The following is a 23,954-nucleotide window of genomic DNA, read 5'->3' on the forward strand; positions in this document are numbered from 1 at the left end:
TTCCCAACTCCTCAATTTAAACTTCTATAAATCCTTATATTCGCTGAGGAACAGTAAAGAGGGTCCCGGCGGATTCTCCGTAAATGTCCCCGAGACACTACGTATCCAAGGGATATGCCGGAGATACGGAATCGTACTTTGATGAACTCACGCTCCAGTCGTTCGTGGTGATGCGGACAGCAGCCTTAGATGCTTCTCTGGCCACAGAGATGCAAGAACATGCCATTTTTGTGTTGGCTAATAGAAGAACCAAGCTTAGTTGATACCTGTAGAAAGTCTTATCAAATGACCTCTTTTTCCTCAAAGAGGTCGGAAATTGGGAAAGTCTCCCTGTACGGAAACATATTATTCTACAAAAAAGCTAGGGACTTACAGAATAGCGATCTTCATTCCCGTTACTTTTGAGAGCTATAGTGTTCCCTGTTTTCAAAGAAAATCTTCATGTAGGTAATTCGAAGTTACTATATGCATCCTTCTCTCATATTTCACGTGAGATTTTTCTTGCTTCTGGTACTTTGCAAATTTGAGATAATCTTACATAATAAAATTCCAGCGGATCTCTCTGATTCTTCAAAACAATTTAGTAGTTTGTGATTTATATCTTAATCAGTGGTGCAGCGCATGATTGGCGGTAAGTAAGCAGAGTTAGCTATACAGATAGCAACAACGGTGAATCTCGTTAGGATACGCACCATCGCTAATTGCTCTGCTGCGCGAAAATTTCCCCGGCCTCTCATTACGCATATCCATATTCACACGATCTAACCCATATTTTCAGATAAAGATGTTGAAACCTAATGTTGATAACGAATAAAATTAATTGATAAAGGATACTGTAACGGCACTATACTCTTCAGTTATTTAGTCATCTGTCATATCAATCGACATTATTATTTATCAGTCTAAACGTCCGGTTAACGCCTGACACTAGACTTCTTCTGGAGAACGCCTTACCTCCATTCACTAATCTATAGAAATTAAATCTAGTGGCATTCTAAAAAAAATTAAATTTCTATTCTTTCAAACTACGCTAACTAACTAACTTTTTCCTCTTTAGAAATTTCAACATTCCCGATATTATCACGAATTGAAGTGATGATTTTGTGGTGTTCTTCTAAAATTCGTCAGTACTAAAGAGTAAGAGTATTCAAAATCGATTTTACATCTACATATATTCTTTTCCGAATTAAAGTGAACAGGGGGCGCATCCCAAGCGGATTGATTAACGCTATATCCTTTACTTTATATGTTCCTTCGATGTACCAAAAATTGAAAACATAATCAGAAGCATGAGTTTTCTTCCTCTTTCTCCTCAACAATTACCGCAGAATAATGTGTTAACGTGAAATAAAATGAATATAGTCATTAAAACGGAACACAGTAGCTTTCATGGCTATCAAATGGTTCCGAACGTTCCGTTTACTTCTTGACAAATTCATTTGGAGTCACTGCCTGATACTACTGCATGGTTTCTAACTTTGAAATGTGTAGAACGTCTATATAACTACCTATTTCTCCCATCACTGACGCCTCCACTATAGAACTGGGCTGGCAAAATGATTTAGATGGACCTGCACCGCAACGACATGAATCCCGCACCGTCCTATTCAATGGTTTTCTGACTCCGGCTCACTAGTTTGACGCCGCAGGACCCGTCTCACTTTATTTCATCGCTCCACGGCACCAGCACACCTAATGCTGTTGGACACGTCTCACCACTTTCTGGAATTTGGTTACATTTTCGACACATACACATACACACACCCGTGACAGAATAAGCTCGTTATAAATAGCATGGTCATTGTTATACCAACAATAGTTATCCGTTCAACTCTCAAACCAGTGTGTGTGAGAAGCAGCGAGGATAAAACTTATTATGTAGGAATTGTTTTTCGCGAAGATTAGCATACCATCGTTTCTTCTATCAGTGATCCGCACTACTTCATTAATTGGATCATCTGACTTTTCTGTGAGTGTCATATGAACAGCTCCCTCTCTACTACAGCAGTATACAACCGATTCGGGAAATACGGTCGAAGGAATAGCGTCTCCAAGCTCCTGACGGTTTTCGTCCAGATACCGACAATATATTGCTTTCCTGAAAGGACTATATTTTCGGACAATTACTTCAAAACAACTACTAAAAATGTGATTATATTAATCAAACTCCTGAAATATTAATTGCCTTACCCATACCATCCAACTACTTCAGTAGTAATAACTGAATAATTGGAGTAGTCGAAAGCAGCAATGAAGATCATTGAAGTGGGCCGTCTGGCACGAAGTCCTATTTTCGATGTCATGGTTTGCATCAAAAAGTTGTGGTTAGGTACGCATGGAGCAACAGCTGGAAGTAACGCAAAATGTGTTTGAACGAAAGAAAAAAAAAACAAGGGTAACCACTCACATGTTGAAGTGCTCTCGTTTTCTCTGGGTTGAGTGCTACCGAGAGGCTTAAAGAACATATTTTCCATTAGTGTGCCTGAGAGGCTTTCAGATAGAACCTTAATTAAAAATTATTAGAACATGGTATATCCGTATGAAAAGAATTCGCTGGTGCACTGAGCAGCGACTAGTGCGTGCGATCTGCGGCTGCACATTCGGTCGATTATCGCGCCTCTGAAGACGGCAGGAAAAGCCGAAACGTCAGGCTAGCAATGGTTCCATCAGAAAACCCCGTAGGCACCCCAGTAGGAATCAGCGACAGAAAGAAGTATGTCGAGGTTTCAAAACACGAGAACGTTTAAATTGTTTAAACAATAACTTCGTTCCACTCTCCTTGGAACGAAAAAAGCACATTATCACATAACCAACATCACGAACAAGAAACACTTCATTGTAGCATTCGTATTATTACTAATGTTTTAATAAAGCTGTTTATATTTACTTTATTTTATTTACCTTGTTATAATATAAATAATATAATGTTAATATTATTATAACACTATATTGCTCACCTGTGGAAAGTTCTTGTGATGTTTTAAGTCCTTAAGCAATTTTTACTCTGTGTATATGTGAGACCAAGAAGTTTTAGAAAAGAGGTGAGCTGGAGTTTTGTTACAATGATTGGGACCGTAGACTGTAGCAAGAGATGTACGTTTCCGAATGTTCCAGTTATTTGTATTTGCGTCAAGAATGAACGAGTCACGAGTTGAAGGCGAAATTGGGAAGGAATTTGGGATGGAGGGAAACTTGCGGCATAGAAGGATATTGAAGCATCGAGGATGTGCTGAAGAAAACCAAGGACACCCAACCGCACTCACTCTTCTTGCATCAGTTTCTCCAGAAATTTGGGCACATTGAGACTATTGTAGAAAAAAATGCAATCAGCGTTATTCAGCGCTCATCAAACAGGTGATGCTAACAGCATCTTATTTGCAAATGAACGACGAAATCGCAGTTCTCTATTACGTCTTCAGTTTGGCTAAGTGTCGTCGCGAACATCCGCGAAGATAATATTATACATTTTGTGCCTCCCGATTCAATAGAAGCCACTGGCAACTGTAGTACGTTAAAGTGAATTGACGGTTAGAATCAACCTTGCTCGAATAAATGATGAACAACTTTAGAGGGGTGAACTAGAAATCTCAATCTTCTGAAACATTTCTTCTAGATCTAGATTAATCTAGATCTAGAAGAATTGTTTCTAGCTTCTAGAGTTTAGCCGAAAAATTTGGCATTAGATACTGAAAAGGTAAATCTGGTGTCGCGGGTAACAAAGGTGGTCTGGTAGTATGTGGATCGCACGACCTTGGTCGTCGCAGCGGCGGTGCTCCGTTGCTGTAGATGGCCGGGCAGTATTTAAAAAACCGTACATAACACGCATAGCCATGCTCCTATTTCGTTGCATCTCGATTGGGCAGGACAGTTGTAAACTAGGGGTAGAGATGCACGTCACTATTTTGCACAAACAGACGACATTCACACTGGACGCATGCACTGTCCCTTCATCAGGTATCATCTATAATGTTGCAACCATTTGGGATTTCATACAAAATAATCCTGTTATTGAACGTTTGAGCGCATTCCTGATTAGATACGGGCAGTTTGCTAATATTTGTGTTTTGAACGGTGTCGTGGATTGGGCGAGGATTGCTAAGGTGCAGGCTAAAGCTACTGAGGTTGCTAAAACCTGAGCGTTGGAATTTAGAGAGACCATAACATATTTGAAAATGCTAGCTAGCAGACAGTCTCTCTCCTCACCCACAAGTGGTAGCACATTGTATATCTTTTTTGTAATCCTCCAGTGAAATTGAAATAGGGAGGAGGAATACCCATGAAGATCTTGATAAGGAGCCGAAATAGGAGGGGCTACGATCTAAGGATACGCGAAAATATGGATTTGGGATCTTAAGCCACATGGTGACTTGGCTAAGGGCCTGGATAAGGGCAGTCGTGATCGGGATCCACAACTTCGTACGTGCGCTCCTTCTGAGGCAGATCAAGGCAGGGTATCGTGGAAAAACTGATGAAGATGTTGAGAAACTAGTGCATCTGAAATGTGACGTGATGAGACAATCAGTTTCCTTGATTGAGTGCATTTCCTTCTTCTCGTTGTTTAGGCAACATTTTCTTTTTCCACTTCAGATTTGTGTCTACCTTTTTAATGCTAATTTATAAGCAATACACTTAAACCGTGCCAATCTCGGTTGGCTGTCCAGTCAACAATATTCTCGAATTAATTCGGAACCTGAATTCCTTCTTCTTCTTCTTCAGTGTCATTAGACCATACTTGTAGAAGTGCACTTTCTCTATGCTGGACGTGACTATATTCCCATTTCGGCAGGTATCCAAAGTAGATAATAGAAAAGACTACGACTGCTGTCAACACGGATGAAGTAAACGGATGCTGAAGGAATTCGAGCATTCTCCAAAAGAGAATTGATTTATTTGAACAGATATCTGAAAAGTGCTATCTTCATTCAGTCAGAGGCAAAGGAAATCTGCCAAATAATTCTACGACTGCTTTTATTCAATAAATGTTCGAGGTCTCCGATTATTTCTTGCAATAACGGAGTGTGATTTAGACGAACAAAAAAAAAACTACTTTTTATTGAAGTTCATTTTATTTGCAAACTTTTTTTTAACACAAAAGATCAAAGAAATTCAATTTCCATCCAGTCCAGAAATGCTATGATGCTTTCAGCTTAGAACAAGAACAGGATTGAAAGTAGTTCAAATAAACATTGCATCACAAAGGAGTGTCAGATAGATAGTAAGTTGAGTACAGCACTTGGTGGAAAATTAAGGGACACTATGGCAACAATCGAGATTTTATCTTTGTAGGTTAGGAAAAACCTTCATGCAACGAAAAATGTTCCATCTGGGCATTCAGAATGAACAGAGAAAGAGATCTTTGCATAGGAAAGTAGTTAATTCTTTCCAAAAAGGCATGATTATAGAACGAAGAAATATAATTTATCGATTATCACAAGCAAGGAAATCGAATAGGAACGAAAGAAGAACCATCCCTGCTTTTTTTTCAATTACAGCGTTCTTCAAATCTATCTTCCTATCTAGGAAGTCGAAAGTGACCAGATACTCCTAAGTGAACGGCAGTAATAGACATGTCTGTCCAGGGGAGCTATCCTTACGATCAAATAATTCAATTCGTTACCGCGGTCAATTTGTAAGTGGTTAAAATATACAATTAAACAATTTAAACAAGCGGTTTCGTAGCACCAGTCCGTTACTAACTCAATTGTTTATCATTATTCATTTCGGAGCGCCCGCACCCTAATCCGATGCTGTTGAACCCGTCTTATCTCATTACTTCGTGGTGCACCCGCATCAGTATGATTTTCTCGGACCTGTTTCATTGCTTTTTTCACTGCTAATCGTGTACCAAAAGCGTTCCTCCTGTCACAAATTCAGAAGACGGACTCCCTGTTTTCCTTACAAACCGGGAAATTAATATTATGGAGGACCTAACTTCCGAGCTGGGCAGGAGAAAACGAGTGGTTTGAGAAGCGTATAGAAGCATCGAGGATGTAGCGAAAAGAACTAAGAACATCCAGTTCCGTGCTAACCTATTCAACACCACCGTTCTTCCTGTTAGACTTACGCTTTAGAAACCTGGCGGTGTTGCAAGCAGGAGGAAAATGCGATCAGCGTATGGAGCGCGCAATTGAAAGGATGATGACAGGAGTATCCCACTTCACGCAAGTAAAAGAAGGGAGCTGAGGTTTACTCCAACGTCACCGATCAAAGATCAGAGACGCTCCCGCATATCTATACGACATCAAACGGAAGACCACAACCCAATGGTCAGACCTCTTTACAAAGTCTTTCAAAAGAACTATGCTCTTTGAGTCCCCTAGAGAAGAGCAGCCCTTGCGTGCGATCGGGATCAATGGAAGCATAACGAGCAAGTAACTGAACGATGGGAGTACATTTGAGAGGATATCCAAGTGAGATAATATTAAACAACGCTATGCATTTAAGCAACAATTGCTCATTATCCTTAAATTGATTCGCTGGAAAAAACATCTAAACACCCCTTTCTTCACCATGTTTAAAACCATGGGAAAATACCGATTTCTCCCGTGGCTAGCCGGCATATAATAAAATAAAGATACGTCTCAATTCGCTATAGATCCGTCTGGATGGATGAGGAGGAATAATTGTTTTAAAAAAAAATGAAAACAAGTAGGGAGTAATTCATCACGAAACAAGTTTTTTGGAGTGGTATAACTATCACATCAAATTGCCAGCCTCTATAACCCTTCAAATAAAATGTTCTACGAAAGAGACTCTAAAACATGGAGGTCCAATCGCCGTGATCGCCTTACTAAGTTCAACCAAGAAAAAGTGTGAACTGAGACATTGAATTTCCCGCCACTGGTAGCAGAAATGGCCAACTTTCATAGAAGTTGTATAAATAGGAAGACAACGAAGAATATTTTTTTCTGGAGAGGTATCATTTAGTAATGTTTTGCCCTGATATTTCTCAAAGTTAGTAAGTGGGACAATATCACATTCCACATCACCAGTGATATGATAAGAAGATGAAAGATAACATTTGCGCCAAAAAATGTGGGTGTTATTTGTTATTTTATGATCTATCTGAGCAGACTAAATTTATTATAGGATTTTTAAAATTTGAACAATGACTGTCGAATATACGAGTAATAGCTTCTCTGATGCAGCCTGAAAAGGTGAAAAAGAGAATACAAGCAGATTACGACGTCAAAGGCTGGTGCTCATCTATGAAAGGTGATCAAATGTTTGCAATTCTTACGAAACCTCATATTACTACACACAGAGATAATAGAATAATGGGCACCGCATGCATCCTTTTCTGCTATGATAATAGTTAGTTTTAGTAGAGCTAATAGGTGTGATGGAGTGTCATCTAACTAGAATGACTTTCACATCAAAAATGTTCCAATAACGACTTCGCCCTTTAAACAATTCCCACTGTAGATTTTTCGCAATTCTTCTGACGTCCCCAGCGACCACCAGCTCCTAAGGAAGCCTTTATTTATTGACTGAACTTTATTTTTTTGCGCTTTTGCCCTGGCGACGAGCAATCACTCTTCAGTTAGACAACTGTTTGACTTTTTCTCTCAATTTCTTCGGCACATTTCTTTTTGTTCCTGTTCTAGATCTAGATAAAGATTCTATTCTTTCGTTCCCATTGTGAGCTAATTTAATCACGATCGATAAAGCTAATACAACCATGCTGATGCTATTAATATGCATGATCCAATACGTGAGTTTCCACGAGCGACTCCTGACCCGGGAATTCGAGGGAATAGATCACATGCTTTGTGGTGTCTCAAGAAGGTCCGTATGTCTTCGACATCTGTGAGAACAATGTCACATGAATCATGTGAGAACTAAGCGTAAGTATAGAATAAGAAGAAACAAGTCGTTATTCAAGCATAGAAGTTACAAACGTCGCGGAATTTCTAACAGGCCATAGGATTTGTCGTTTCGTGTGCAGGCTAGACATCCCACTAAATACATGCTAGACTATTCTTTCTGATTTTTTAAAATGACTTTTTGATTTCTACGTCTTTTGAGCCTTCCACTGTCAGACAGGTTTTCTTTTCTTTTGTGATTTCTGGGGGGTTTTGGTTTCACATGTTTGTCTCCTATATGTTTGACCTGAATGTTTCCATAAAAATTCCTAAAGTGTTGTTTTTTCTTAGATGTAATCTCTGCATGCGATTACAAGGAAATGACCTAGACAATTTCTACTGTTTATTCATAATGGGTTGTTTATTTATATCGTCCGATGTGTAAGCTAATGGTGATGTGTGGTATGCTCTTACTCTGTGGTCCTTATGACACAGGACACGTAACTTGATTTTTAAAAAGTGCAGTTAAGGATTTTGTAAATCATCGCTATAAAGTTCTTTTTGTTGATTCGTTGATTGATTTATGTAGATTGTGTTGTCTTTGTTCGATATTTTGGGAAACTTCAGTTTTTCCAAGACTTTTTTATGTCATAATTTACAACCCTAAGTTGTAGAAATTGAAGTACGCATAGAAATTGTTGATGTGAAGTTTTTATTAAACTTATCTTTTTTACCACAGTAACATGTTCTTTGATCAAAGGAATTACTTGTGCATTTGTTAATTCTTGTTCGGATTTTTTATTAATAAAAGAATGTGACCCTATCTGACTGGTAAATTAGTCAGTCAACTGTACTTGCTGGTTTTAAGTAATAATGGCTGAGAAAACGGATACCTGTCGCATCCCAGAGTCGACATCCTATTTGCTGAGCAGGATAGTTTTTATGTGTTTTTCATTCCGATCATGCATTATAACTTTCAAAGTTTTTAAAAACGGTATTTTGAGGGGAAAGCGTGAATTGTTGTCCTCCTTGTTATACTCAGAGAGAGTACGGGGTCGTTGGCTCACCTCTTCTGAATGCGTGGGTCAGATAGGCGTATTTTGCAAGAATAATATTTAAGACCACAAACCATTGAAGTGACAGTAAATGTAGCACTTTATCTCAGATATTGTATTTTTGAGTTTGTTGTCACATTATTTTTTGAATAATTATATGTTATTAGGCGGTACAAAGACCAATTAGGTTCCTTATCTGTCTCCATCGATCTTTTTTAAATCGATCAGAAAGGAAAACAAAAAAAAAATCATGTTATATTATAACGGGTTTATTGTGTGTGTGTGGCAGCTTCGAAATTCCAGAAAGGAAGCGAGAAAAGAAAGCTAATTAATCTAATTGGTGCGCCGGTCCCATGAAGCCACTGAATGGGTTGGAACGGTTCACACTGCGTCAGATTGGCAATATCTCCAATGAATTTGTGAAAAAAAATGGCACAAAACTGGTGTTGTGTCTCACCTCTATGTAGTTCCCACCATGTTTATTTCTCTGAACGTTTCCTTAGGTTGGTCAGTCTCTTCTTTTAAAAATTGGAAACACGTATGCAAGTAGTAGCGGTGTAGCTAGTAGTAGCTAACGGTTTATGTGATCTTGCGTAAAACCATACCTTTATCAATATCAGATGATAATACTCAAGGCATTTCATGTTACCACATCTGTGCTAATGTTGTGCGGTACAACAGGAGAAAACCCATAATTCGAATGTTTTCAAATCTGGGCGGTATCGAAGGAACATATGTGTAATATGAAGTATGAATACTTTCCAAATGTGGTACCACTGCATTAAGTAACAATGAACTCTACGATCAATGCGTAAAATGATTGAAGAAACTAAAAGAGCGTTTTTAAAAAATACAAGCTTAACTTTAGACAAAATGCCAATCTACCTTCAATTTTTATTGACCGGTAAAGTCGAGCGAAGCCAAGAGCACAAAAAGACTGAAGTCCTTCTTTAGCCAGACGTTCAGACGGGTATTTTACAATTTTGCTCGAAATGTGACATTTAGTTGAATTTTGTGCTCAAACGTCACTCTGTAAGCGAAGATAGTATCTCTGTACCCATACTGGACATATTTTTTTGTGAGGATTTCTTTTCTCTTGATCCAACTTTAAGCTATTAGAAATATTCCGTTCATTTAAAGTTAGAGCAATTACTCTAGCGGGGGGACAGGCACATCATTTTTTGAACATGAAACGTTTGTGCTCCAATTTGTCCAGATAAATGTGTTAAATGTGTTAAATGTGTCTATGTGTTAAAAACCAGGATGTAGTTAAAATAATCCAGTACAAAATTCCATAGCAAATGTAAGAGCTGTTAATTTCTTCTGAAGCTGCTTAAAAAGTTTGCACTTTTACAGATAGAATATTTCATTAGAGTACTAGTAACTCGAAGCCGTTCTCATCTGTTTGATTGAACAAAATTTTCACCCTTTTCCTAAGACGAGTTGCAACTATACATAGAATCTTTTTGGGATCATATCGAGTAGTTTAAGTGCAACAGGTAAAACAAAGCTAACAAAGTAATTGTTGGATTTAAACAAATAATTTTACATTGTATATTATTTCCAGTTTTACTTTAACGTTTCTGCGCAATTCCATTACGTGATCATTAGGATATTCAGTCATCTCAAATGGACCATAACGTACAATACGCTCCATCATGTAATTCATTTTCTTGTCATGACTGTCTGCTCGATAGTGTCTGTAATTTAAAAAGAATCACAGTTAACGAATAATGTTAAGTCAAGACATTTCATTTTTTTTTTGCTGGCGCTAAGAAAAAAAAAGAAAAAAACCTGATATGTGCATCTTCAAAAGGCACATCATAGCCTTCGTAACCAGGATAGTATGCGCGTACTTGATGTACAAAGTGAATCAGAATCTAAGATCGTAACAGTTGGTTTGTTTTCAAATGATCGGCGGGGAAAGTATTTCTTTAAAGTATAGTTATCTAACGATTAGATACGTCTTACATCGACTCACATGTTTTGGATCCAGAACACATTTCTGTATTATTCTTCTTGGAGGAACTGCGGAGCTATTGTGGAATACTGCCATAGGAAGATGTTCCCTCAGGGTCTTCTCACCCTGAAAGTATTCTATCTTACACAAGTTCATTGCAGTCAAGTATATATAACAACATATTAGGTGAAGTAATAAGTTTTGAGTGTTTTTGATAGGCATCTTTGGTAAGTCATATCTGACGATGTAAAGACCACATCAGGTTATACCAATCGGCGATTTCAAAGTGGCAGTATGAAAACAAAAACCGAAAAAGGTCGTAGTCTGTTCCGGTTGAGGTGAGCCGGTCGGAACGAGCCTGGATTAGCGACCAGGAAGGATTTGCTGCGTGTGTGGTTGGATTGTAAGAAAAATAATCCACTATAAGCCCTTTTTTCTCGTCGAACAGTCAATTCAGACCTTTACGTTCAAAAACTGACCACACTGCTGCAGGCGATCGACCAGAAGCGGCCAGAATTGCCCATTAGGAAAGCCTTTGTATTTCATCAGCATAACACCAGGCCGCATCCAGCTCTAACGACGCGTCAGAGGCTCCGAAAGCCTGGATGGGTAACTCTATCGCACCTGCCGTATAGTTCCCGGCACCATGCTACTATCACTTTTTAAAGTGTTTTTTGATGGTACAAAACTGGCGTCAAGACAGGCTTGTGAAAATTTGGTGGTCAAGTTTTTGCTAATAAGGACAGAGACTTCTCGAAAATTATGAAGTTGCCACAAAATGAACGAAAGCTATTAAACGAAACGGCGAATATTTGATCTAAATCGGTTAGTCCTAGCTGTGTCAATTTTATCGTCGAATCAATGCAGCAAGAATACTCAGGACTTTTTACTTCACCTAATGGATACGTATGCTTTACTCCCTTGTAGATTTTTGGAAGTGATGAATTTCGGAACACCCAGCGTGATGTTAAACGTAACGCCGCGCGATTTGAAGCTTCTGCCATCGTCTTCCTGGATAAGTAATCTTTTCAAGCAAAGGAGCCGAATTACGTCAGTTCCTCTCGAAAATGAAGTAATTGTAGTTTAATACCTGACAAAAGACCCGAACGTGTATCCGTGGGTAGGTAGCACCCTTTCGTCAAGATCAGCAAAAAAAGCATAGCGAGAATGGTGGCGGCTCCTGTGCAGACATTCCTGAACACCTAAGCTTAAGTTAAGCTATCCAGTATTCTGCTTGCATAACCCTCTTCCTTCCGGGTAGAGTTTGCAATGTGTCGGTCTGCTGTGACTATTTGTAAGAAAAAAAACTTTTTCTATGCTCAACACTCGTACACTCCAGTGTTGATCATCAGTTTAAGGGCTTCACCTGCAAGATCTTTCGCGGTTGTTGGAAAAACTGTTCGCTTGCCTTAAAAATTGACATTGTTCGTTTCTGAACTTTGATTGAAACTTTGAACTTTGAAATTTTGGTTTTGGTGTGCAAGCTTTCTGATAAGGAAAAATTTAGTCGATGTTCACGATTGAAGATGAGATTTCCAATCGCTGGATCATCTTGAGGCAAGACTCTTTCCGATAGAATGTTTGCTAATCGTTTTCAATCTCAAATAATTGCTTATGATTTGAGGTCTTATTTGATAAGTTTAGAAAACTCCTCGTATGTCAGGCTTTCCAATCTCGACCAGTATATATTTGCTGCAACAAGTAAAGAAATGGCAGTGACTACACAAAAAAATAAAAACAGAATTTAGTTCAATGTTGTCTCTTAAATTCACCAACTTACCGTAAATCCCACCATCTGAGTAGCAATGACATTCTCTATGTCTTGGCTGACAAAAGTGACTACTTCAGCTTCGCCGGCAGTCACATAGTAGTCAACCAACTGAATAGGATGTGTCAGATAAAAATTTAAAAGATCTGTGACTATTTTCTAAGGCAATCGAAGAAAAAGATGAAGTGTTTATTCAGTCCCGAATTGCCTACCTTTTTGGTATACTTGTCCATTTCTTTGATATATACGTAGAAATGTTCAACTCCTTGTAACTTGTAGTGTTCAAATAACTCAGCAAGCATTAACCATTTTCTTTCTTTACCATATATGGGAGAGAGACAGAGAGACAAAAAATATCTAGGATCTGTACACAGCCACTATAAGCTGATGTTTAAAACCCGTCATTGAATCGTTGGAAATATTTCACGATTTTCCTGTCGAACCCACAGACATTGAAAAAAAAGTAGAAATAATCAGTGAAGAAATGTTATTAAAGTAAGAATCGCAAAAAGATAACAGGATAGCATGAGCGGACTTTTTCAACTCTGCTCATGCTATTTCCTACCAATTAAGTCCACTGTCACACCTACCAACATTATTATTTCCTTTTTTTTTATAGGAACAATTGAAATCCGTCAAAGTGAGATACGATCCGTGAAGTATGTTATGGGCTCGTCGACAAAACTCATCGTGCAAACATTTTTCCGCAGTAATTAGCATACCGTCTTTTCTTCTATCAGTTATCCGCACTACTTCATTAATTGGATCATCTGCCTTCTCCGTGAGTGTCATATGAACAGCTCCCTCTCTGCTGCAGCAGTACACAACCGATTCGGGAAATACGGTCGAAAGAATAGCGTCTCCAAGCTCCTGACGGTTTTCGTCCAGATACCGACAATATATTGCTTTCCTGAAAAGACTTTCTTTTTCGGACAATTACTTCAAAACAATGAACTATTCAACTATTAAAGATGTGATTATATTAATTGAACTCCTAGAATATTAACATCCTTACCCGTACCACCCAACTACTTCAGTAGTAACGGCTGAATAGTTGGAGTAGTCGAAAGCAGCAATGATCTTCATTGCTGTCTGCTCTTTAGTATATAGACCTATTTTTGATGTCATGGTTTGCATCAAAAAGGAGTGGTTAGGTACGCATGGTGCAACAGCTGAAAACGCCGCAAAATGTGTGATCTAATGGAAAAAAAGGGAAAAACTAAAGCTAACCACTTACCTGTTGGAGTGCTCCCGTTTTCTTTGAGTTCGGTGCTATCGAAAAGTTTAAAGAACAATTTTGTCCCACTCGAAAAAAACCATGTCATCACAAAACCGGCATAGCTAACAGGAACTGCCTTATCATAATATTAATATTGCTCAACTGCAGAGTATTTCTGTGAAGTTTGTAATCCTCAATTACCTGCTGCTCTGTGCATAAGTGGGATCAAGAAGTCTTAGAAAAAGAGATGAGTTGGAGTTTTTTTTTTTTGCAACGATTGGGACTGTAGACCGTACCAAGAGATGTATATGTTTCCGAATTTTCCAGTTATTTGTATTTGCGTCAAGAATGAACGATTTCACAGGAATCGAGAACAAGTTTAGATGGAAAGCAGCTAGCCGTATGGGACCTTAGTAGAGCATCGAGGGTGTGTTGAAGAAGACCAAAAACACCCCATCTGTGCTCACGTTTTAACATTCTGATCCTTCTTGCTTCAGTTCCTTCAAAAATCCGGGCACATTGAAACTATTGCAGAAGACAAATGCGATCAGCGTTACTCAACGATCCATTAAACAGGTGATGCTAAGAGCACAGTGTTTCATGGAATTTTCATGAATTTCATGAGGAAATCGAAGCTCTAAATTACGATGTCATTTACCGTTTCGAATCGTAAACAAAAGCGAATTGTCGACCTACGCGAGCTTCTGCTGAGAAACTATGGGATGCTTGATGCCTTTCGATTCAATAAAAACTACTGCCAACCGAGGTGCGTTATGGAACGACGGTTAGAAGCAAACTTGCTTTAATAAATCGATTACCAATTTTAGAGGAGTGAAGTAAGGGGCTTCTGGGCTTCAATCTTCTGCAGTATACTTTCTTAGGAATCTAGTATTTTCAAAGAATCTTCTAGAGTTTAGTTCAAAAATTTCGCACTGGATACTGAAAAGGTGTGGTTGGTGTGGTGGATAACAAAGTTGGTCTGGTGATATGTGAATGGTGATAACAGTGGTGGTGTCTCGTTGCAGGAATGACTACTTTTTGTATATCACGACCGGGCAGTATTAGAAGAAGGAGTATTAAAGGCATCACTCCACGAATCTGAGGTGGTACGGATTTCGGGTTGAGTATTCGTATACAGAATAGTAGATTATGTAGAGTGGATGATTCCGTCCATTTCTTCCTAATTGCCGTAAAAAACGGCCCGGAAAATACGGCTTCAGGCGTTCTGGCGCACTATTTTCTACAGGGGGTTCGATTGGAGCACGCCAGCCTTGTGCGGCGCCGCATCCGGGCCGTTTTTTTACGGCAATTAGGAAGAAGTGGACGGAATCACCATTCTCTCCATAGTCTCCCATCCCGTATACGAATACTCTACCTGAAATCTGCACCACCTCAGAATCGTGGGGTGATTCCGCGCCTAACACTCGGGGTTCTTTCATTGCTATTCGCCTAGTCGTTGAACTGGATGGTAGTAAAACTGCAGCAGGAACTCCACCTCCCTATTTGGAACAAGCCGAGAGCCACCTTCTCAAACTGAACGCATGAGTACCGTGCCTCCATCACGTAAGCAAGCGTCTGTCAGAGGAATGGTACAGGTGAAGCGTGGTGATGGGACACGACACTCTCGAATACGAGCCTTCTTCTCCCCTCCCCTTCATTCCTTCCGCGTTGCTGTCAATTCAACCAATTCTATGAACTGGAAATTTTGTGTGTTTCGAAAAAGCAGAGTGACGTCGGGGAAACAATCAGATTTCTTGATTGTATTTCCAACTATTTTCTCTGTTAAGGGAACATTTTTTTTCAATTGCAGATTTTTTTGTTTAAATAACCTTTATAATGTTAATTTGATGGTATAAGTCTCGGTTTTTTGAGAAACCAATAATATTCTCGAATTAATTCGAAACCTGTAATCCTTCTTCTTCTCCTTCCTCAGTGTCATTAGACCATACTTGAAGAACTGCACTTTCTCTATGCTTTGCGTAGCTATACTCCCTATTCGGCAACTGTCGAAAGTAGATAATAAAAATGACTACTAATGCTATCAACGCAGATGTCGTAAACGAGTACTGAAGGAATTTGAGCATTCTCTGAAAGAGAGCCAATCTATTTAAACCAAGAATATCTGAAAAGTCAAAAATATCAGTCAAAGGCATATGGAAATCTGCCATATAATTCTATGAGTGCTTTTATCCGATTAATGTTAAAGGTTTCTCATTATTTCTTGTACTAACGCAGTGTGTCGAACAAAAAAAAAACAACTTCTTATTGAAATTCATTTTCATTTGGAAACAATTTTTACTTCACAAAAAATCAAAGAAATTCTTTTTGTTTCTAGTTGAGAAATGCGATGATGATTTCATAGATTAGAACAAGAACAATTAGATTGAAAGTAGTTTATCTAAACGAAAGCATTACAAAGGAGTGCGAGACAGATAATAAGTGGAATTCAGCAATTGTTCGAACATTAGTAGATGCGATGCTAAGACAACAATCAAGATTTTATCGTCATAGAGACATGAAAAATCATAGATTCAACGAGAAATCTTCCACTCAACCATTGAAAAGAAACGAGATCTTTGAGCTACAAAGCATTTGAGTTATTCCAATGTACCGACGTAGTAGAGCGGAGAGATGTAACTCATCGATAAAGGATAAAGGATAAAGTTCTGGAGTTAATCAATCCGCTTGGGATGCGCCCCCACGTTCATTTCAATGCAGAATCGTTTGAGGTTTACGGAAGTGTAGTAGCAATTTATCGACCCCGGAGGGATGAGAGGTTTGGTGAGCACTAGGGCGGATCCGAACCTCCGATAGATCGTAGAGGAAGCGGAACCTCTAACCGCTACACCACACCCGCCCCTAACTCATTGATAACGATACCAATAATGAAATTAAATAGAAAAGAAAGAATAATCAGTTTCGTGGTTTTTTCCTCTTACAGTACTCTTCAAATCTGTTAAGAGGAAGTCGTAAGTGACTACATAGTTACTGCTGAGTAAACTCCCTGATAGACAGTAATAGACTCATCTTTCCAGTAGAGTTATCCTTACAATCAATTATTTTATTTCGTTGTTCCAGTCAATAGCAATCAGTTTATTTAAAAAATGGTTGAAATACGCAAGGAATCAATTTAAACACGGACGATAAATGGTTGAATCGATAGATGATCGCCTATACATACAAGATGAGATACTTCTAATTTATCTCACGGTTGGAAAATTTTATAAAATACTTCTATTTTATAAATACTTTAGATATTATTTATGTTTATAAAATTATTAATTATTCCAACGATATTTATTTATATAAAATAATTTTTCAAAATACTTTAGATAACGAGAACTTCGCGCTAATAGATAACTCTTTGCTTATAAATAGGTAGTCGGAGCCAGCAGTGGCAGCAAAGAAGCGTTCCATAACTCCGGACCACAGGAAGCCTATTTTGAATACTTATCGATTTCTGTGTAGAGAAATGAGGGGCTTTCGGATTGGAAAAACCTAAGTTTTCTTAATTATAACAAAATCATTACTTCTTCTTATTACTTTGAAAGGCTCTAGATTCATTTTATTTCCAGTCAATGCACGACATTTGTGGCTAAACTCCCAAGGCATCAGTTCTCTTTAAAAGTTGCTGTGAACTTTTTCAGTTTTACTCATAGTCTTATACATTTTTCGTGTAGATTAATTTTATCCAGAGTTACCCATTTTATCCATAGCTATTGATTGAATAAGAAAATTGGTGGGAATCACTAGAGTTCAGCATTTAACTCATTGTCAACTTACTGTCAACCCAACGATGAAATCGTTCTACTCAAGCCACAACGTGGGAAATAAACAAGCTATAACTTTTTTTTTTCTAAAAATAGCATTTCCTAATCTTTCGGTATTAAGGGTCTATTAGTGATTCTACGGACCTCTCAGCAGTTTTTGAATGAAGAAGCTCTCTTAAAAGTACAACTCTACTAGCAACATGTGCTCAAAAAGTAAATAATTACTGTATACCATAAGGGGATGTTTGTTGTAAATATACTCGATCCAGCCTGTTCTTTACGTTTTTGTACAGAGTAGTCATAAATCGCCATGGATATAATGTGATGTTGAATGGGCCAAACGTCTCCACTTCAGGAAGGTAAAGTGTGCCCCATTCGCCTGAGTTGATATCACGATAGTGCCTAAAAGATGAAGATAACGAGTGGAAAGCCTTCGCAGGGCTGGAATAAGCTATGGTTTTGGAGAAAAAATGGTATCGATAGCCCTCAAATAACAATCTCAATCTGAGGTTAACTCTCTGAGGAAAATTTAAGCTCGTGGAAGAATGATAAAAGAAGAAGAAAATGTCTCCTCAAACTAAAATGTCCATGAAAAAGAATACTGTGAAGATTTCCTTAGTCTTCTCGTTTGGAATAATCAGCGAAAAAAAACTTTTGTTTCGCAAATTTTATATGTTTATGGTATTCAGTGGATTACTCTTCAAATCCTTGGACTACCAAATATGGAATAACGATGGCCCGACTTATGCGCTAGAAAAACGGAACATTAATCTCTAGTCTTGTACAAAAGCGCTAATGATTACTAACCGAATAATCGCATCACTTGTAGGGACTTCATATCCTTCATATCCGGGAAAATATAGCTCCACGTGATGTACCCACATCAAGAATACCTATAAAAATTACGGTATCGTACCCTTACTCAATGTTTAATTCGGAACAAAAGCTCACCTTTTCAGGGTCAATTACACATTTGGCAGTGTGCCCAATGGGTCCAGGAGAAGATGTGTTATGGAACACTAATGTGGGAAGATGGTCGTTGAGAGTTTTATAACCCTGTGAACAATTTTTAATTGCAGAAAAGAATTACTACTGTTAATTTCCAAACGTTTCATATAAAATGGGGTGTATTAAAATCACTACCTGGTAAATTGTAGGATCCGGAAGCGTTTTCAGGACCCATTGCGTCACAAATCGCATCATTCCACATGTTGGACTATTTTTCATTTTGGTTCTTCAAGAGTAAATAATACAGAAAAATTATCACCCCCAGTTTTTAAAGTCGCTCCAAATTTTCACCGCTTTTTTATCCGGACACCTAGTACGAATTTTCCACATATTCATATGGTTAATAGTAGCGAGAGAGGTACGTGTAAACACGAATCTCTCGAGAAAAATAATTAGCAATCCGAGGACTAAGGATGTTTTCCGATTTTGCGAAACGTTTTTCTTCCAGAAGAACGAAAGAAACTAACGAAATAAGCTCTCTGAGTGTAGGACTCCTCAGCGGGGTTATTCTCTCATCCAGATCCGCAAAAATGACGTGACGGGAATGACGTCTGCTTCGATGGATGCAGTCCTGGAAGAAGCACATAATCAATAGAAAATTATGTGCAGCCCTATTAGAAGGATGAAGGAGTAATTAAAATTAAAAGGATAAAGTCACTGGCGTATCAATTAACTCGGCAGCTAGTGGACCCATCGGCCGCGTGGCTACAGTGCACCTCCAAACCAACTGTACCATAACCTCTCTTACAGCCCTATTAGAGGATAAAGGATAAAGTTTCTGGCGTTAATCAATCCGCTTGGGATGCGCCCCCACGTTCACTTCAATTCAGAATCGTTTGAGATTTACGAACGTGTAACTGGCCCAAACGGTGAATTGCGGTGGCTAGCCGATGCATCAAGTCAGTGTTTTTCTTCTCCCAGACAAGTCTGGTACCAATTTATCGACCCCGGAGGGATGAAAGGCTTGGTGAGCACTAGGGCAGATTCGAACCTCTGATCGATCGTGCAGGAAGCGGAAACTCTAACCGCTACTCTACACCCGCCCACAGCCCTCTGAAAAATTCTCTGAAAAATTAAGTAAGATCCATCACATACGTACCTGAGTGCCAACCAGATGCCATTCTATACTCGGTCGATCTTGTTCCTCTCTGAAGAACACAACTTCTGCTTCACCGCTCTTCACATAGTGCATCATGAGCTAAATTTGAGTATTTCGCTAAAATCATCCTGTTTTCGCACACGCTCCAATGCTTTGCATTGCATTTTTTGTACAAAGTCTATTTAGTATGAACTAGTCTATAAAAATAAAAATTTGGTAAAACCATGCCAACAAATACGTGGAAATTTTTTCTAAAATGTGCGCGAAAAGTAGTTCAGACGTTTATACCTTTCTAGTGTATTCATCCAAATCTTTGACGTATATATAGAAATACTGAACACCTTGAAGTTTGTAGTGTTCAATAAATTCGGTAAAAAGCAAAAATTTCGTGCCCATTCCGTACATTGGCTTTACGCACATTGATAGCGAATACTTTGGATCTGAAACTCTGTGATTCAATTTCAAGTTGCTGAACAACAACAAAAAATAGGAAGAAAATGAACATTGGCCTGGTGGAACGATTTTTTACAATTTTTTTATGACGATTTTATGGCGATTTTTTATGGCACATGTATTAGTGTTTTGCAAAAAATAAATGTGTTCATTTGAAGAATTGCGACGTGTATGCCGAAAGCATACTCTCTTTCTTTCTTTTTTCTCTTTCTCTTTCTTTCAGTGATGTCACCCAATATCTCTACTCTACATCCAGGCCCAATCAAATTTACATATATCTCGACTGATAGAACACATTCATCATGGGGGGCATCGATGGCAGCCTGGAGCAATATTGAGGGGTTCGCCCTAGAGCTTAGATCGGCGAATGAGGTGTAGAAACTTTAAAGAGTCGTAGATTATTGAGAGAAGGGTGATTTCGTTCATTTTTTCTTAACTGCCGTAAAAAACGGCCCGGAAGAAGGTGTTTTGAGTGCTCCTGGGCGCTATTTTCTGCAAAGAGTTCGATTGGAGCGCGCCAGCCTGGTGCAGGCTCCGCATCTTCCGGGCCGTTTTTTACCGGGCAATTAGGAAGAAATGGACGGGATCACCCTCTCTGCATAATCTACAATCCCGTATACGAATACTCCACCTGAAATATCCGTACCACCTCAGATTCGTGGGTTGATGCCTTCAATGAGGTTAAACACACAAAATACCTACGTAATATCCAGCGGAACAACTTACGTTTTCCGATAATAGGACCAATTTTCTATTAATATTTTCATTGTCATGATTTTTTCTTTGAACCATCAACTTTGAACTCAAATTATTCAGTCATCGGATAGAATGAGGTTTTGAAACGTTTGCCTTAAAATATCAGAGAGAAAAGATAGAGGCTAGAATTGAAATGGTTGAAAGTTTTGCCTCGACTGTACGATCCACTTCAGATTAGCCCCCATTGAGGCTCCTCACTAGGCAAGGAAGGCTAATCCAAAGGAAAATCAATGGTAAACAGAAATTCAAATAAATAGGAATAAACAATATTCAGGACCGACTATTTGCTAGAAAAAAAAACTCCTGAGAATTATTCTGGATGATGTTTAAGTATTGTTACGACCGTATCACATAGCAGAACTCATAGTAATAGTGAAAAGATCATTGAACAGATCATAAATATGATCAGTACGTATATAAAAATATTTTCCCCGCAAAGAAGTAATATTTTAAGTAAATAAATCACTATCCGAACACACCCTTCATTGTCCGGTCAATGACTGCAACGGTTTCAATAACATCCTCGTAAGGACTTTCAGTGACACTCATATAGTAAGCATCATTCCTCCTGCAGCAATATACGGTAAATTCAGGAAAAACCACCGAAAGTGTTGCTGGCTTCAGTTCATTCTTACCACTGTCCAAATAACGGCAGTAAATAGGTTTTCTGGAAAAAAATGTGCCAATTAATAAATATGTAATTTGATCGAAAAAATAAAAGATAAAGGATAATAATTTGAGAAAGGATAATAATTTGATAGAAGAAACAATAGATTTAAAAAAAACCTACCCATACCATCGATCTACCTCCATCGTAATCACTGCGTAGTCAACGTATTCATATGCGGCAACCAACGAGAACGTGGTCACCGGTGCCTGATCACGCTTACCGGTCTTCAATTGCACGTGCTTCTCAATCAGATCGTAAAATGGTACGCATGATTTGATTTCTTCTAAATCATCATATTCGCTAGATCCATCTGAAACAATCATGTTTTTGTGAGAAATTTCGTGCTATTCACCGATGGCGACCTTTTTTTTCCCAGAAAATCTGGAATATATTGCTGAGTGTCTAAAATTAAGCTGACAATCAGCTCCACCTAGCATTCCCGTCATTAAAAGCCTTCATTGAGATATATTTTCTCCATAAAAATTCCATAATTATTTTGAGTTAGACAAAGTGTGTTCCATTTTTTATCCTTCTTTTCTGATGCACCATTAGGATATGTGAATAAATAAAATAAAATAAATAAATAACATAGAATCGTACATGTGTACGAAATATCACGTTCTTTTGCATGGGAATGGAAAAAATAAATAAATATAAATAAATAATAATATTAATAATAATAAATAATAGTAATAAACAGCTGTAGATTATGGTTTCTCTTCGCACAATCACTCTAAATCATCAATCTATGGCTGTTTGGATTTGTGTACATGCGATGTAGCTGGGACAAAGAATAAATTTCACTTTCAAATTTTCCAAATTTTCAAATTTCAAATTTTTTGCATAAATGGAAAATGTGGATTTGGAGGTACATAGAAATATGTGAATAACCTCATTCTAAGTTGAATTTTACTGAGATCAAATATTTTGCTTCTGACAAGATCCAAGAAATCGCCATTATTACATCTCAAAAATTATTTAGTATATGGCTGTACTCACCCGGATCAACTTGAAAGCTGCGGTCCTCATCAAGGAAATTACTACCATCGAAATTCGTCTGGCTTATTAACATTAACAATAACAGCATGATTACAGCTATTAAAAGTACTGTATGGAAGCTGCAGCGCATCGTTTGGAAATGCAATCCCCGATGATTCTTACACACCTGAAACGTTAGTCATAAAAATAAAAATAAATAAAAATAAATTTACTGACTTTTCAATCCACTTAGGATGCGCTAACGGGTTTTACTGGAATTCGTAATCGTTGAGGTTTTGATGGAAGGCGTGCTGGCCTATACAATGACTTGCGGGGGTCAATATATGATCAAGTCAGTGTTTTTATACTCCCAAACAAGTCTTGTACCAATTTATCGACTCCGGAGGAATGAAATGTTTGGCTTGCATTTGGGCGGTTTCGAACCATCGACCATGTGGCTACAACGGATCTCTATCCGACTTCGCCACACGCCGCCACGCGTTTCTCATACGCACTCAATAAATGCTACATTTAAATTATCAATTTCGCTTCAAAACCACCTAAAAAACTGTACGGAAAAATTTACCACGAGATAAAAATTAATGAGAAAAATCTAATAACAAGGAAGATCTGATACATAAGAGAGTTTTGGCAACAATGGGGTCACATTGTTTCATCTGTCAGCTAAGCATATATTTGTCCAGGTGTGCTTATATGCTCATGTTGCTAGCTGCTGTCCAGTTAATGACAATTAGCCACAATTAATAATTGTCAGTAATTAATTAGTAATAATTGCTTCACATAATTAAAGAGTAAAGGAATCTGTTGCATTTTTTTTTTTTTTGGAATGAATAGTTTTTCTGTATATTGGACATTGATATTTTTCACAATTATTAGATTGTTGAGACTACTGGTTTGTACTAATTTGCTCGTTGTCATTGGGATTTAGTTCAAAATTGATTTTTTTCCATAAAATAACCATCTACAGATCTTACGGTAATAATAAAATGCTAAAGTCAGAGTGTTAGATCCAGTGTGTGCCAAGTTAGATATTTATTTAGATAACCAGGGAAGGTAGAGAGCAGATGAAAAGTTCTCAGGATTTTTTAAAGTGATTTTTTGGGAAGTATAAAATCTTTTTATCCACTCCAATAAAGTTTAGGATAAAGTGTCTGGCGTTACTCAATCCGCTCGGGATGCGCCCCCATGTTCACTTCAATTCAGGATCGTTTGAGGTTCGTGAACGTGTAACTGGCCTATACAATGACTTGCGATGGCTAGCTGATGGGTAAGTCAGTGTTTTTATCCTCCAGGCGACAGGTCTGGTACCAATTTATCGCCCCCGGAGGGATGAAAGGCTTGGTTGGCACCAGGAAGGATTCGAACCTCGATCGTGCAGACACAGCGGAACCT

General features: G+C 38.2%; 1 protein-coding gene across 4 annotated transcripts in view; it reads right to left on the reverse strand.

Moving 5' to 3' along the window:
- The window catches only part of RB195_004009 (uncharacterized protein), a gene marked incomplete at both ends in the record, with an annotated part of 30,214 nt that extends 7,564 nt beyond the window's left edge, over positions 1–22,650 (reverse strand). The window contains 20 exons of one of the 4 annotated variants that reach the window (XM_064201921.1): positions 1,911–2,098; positions 2,191–2,347; positions 2,408–2,504; positions 10,434–10,560; positions 10,655–10,740; positions 10,842–10,946; positions 12,601–12,699; positions 12,801–12,952; positions 13,311–13,498; positions 13,604–13,760; positions 13,826–13,943; positions 15,712–15,894; positions 17,859–17,979; positions 18,385–18,470; positions 18,529–18,633; positions 19,685–19,783; positions 19,973–20,124; positions 21,373–21,560; positions 21,684–21,873; positions 22,563–22,650. In XM_064201921.1, the coding sequence (XP_064057803.1) occupies positions 1,911–2,098; positions 2,191–2,347; positions 2,408–2,504; positions 10,434–10,560; positions 10,655–10,740; positions 10,842–10,946; positions 12,601–12,699; positions 12,801–12,952; positions 13,311–13,498; positions 13,604–13,760; positions 13,826–13,943; positions 15,712–15,894; positions 17,859–17,979; positions 18,385–18,470; positions 18,529–18,633; positions 19,685–19,783; positions 19,973–20,124; positions 21,373–21,560; positions 21,684–21,873; positions 22,563–22,650 (2,686 nt within the window). Of the gene's footprint in view, positions 1–1,910; positions 2,099–2,190; positions 2,348–2,407; positions 2,505–10,433; positions 10,561–10,654; positions 10,741–10,841; positions 10,947–12,600; positions 12,700–12,800; positions 12,953–13,310; positions 13,499–13,603; positions 13,761–13,825; positions 13,944–15,711; positions 15,895–17,798; positions 17,980–18,384; positions 18,471–18,528; positions 18,634–19,684; positions 19,784–19,972; positions 20,125–21,372; positions 21,561–21,683; positions 21,887–22,562 lie in introns of those variants that run through there. The other 3 variants (XM_064201922.1, XM_064201924.1, XM_064201923.1) reach the window with 3 other exon arrangements.
- Between the last annotated feature and the right edge of the window lie 1,304 nt (positions 22,651–23,954).

This window comes from Necator americanus, chromosome IV, assembly GCF_031761385.1.
Source record: "Necator americanus strain Aroian chromosome IV, whole genome shotgun sequence".
Taxonomy (NCBI): Eukaryota; Metazoa; Nematoda; class Chromadorea; order Rhabditida; family Ancylostomatidae; genus Necator; species Necator americanus.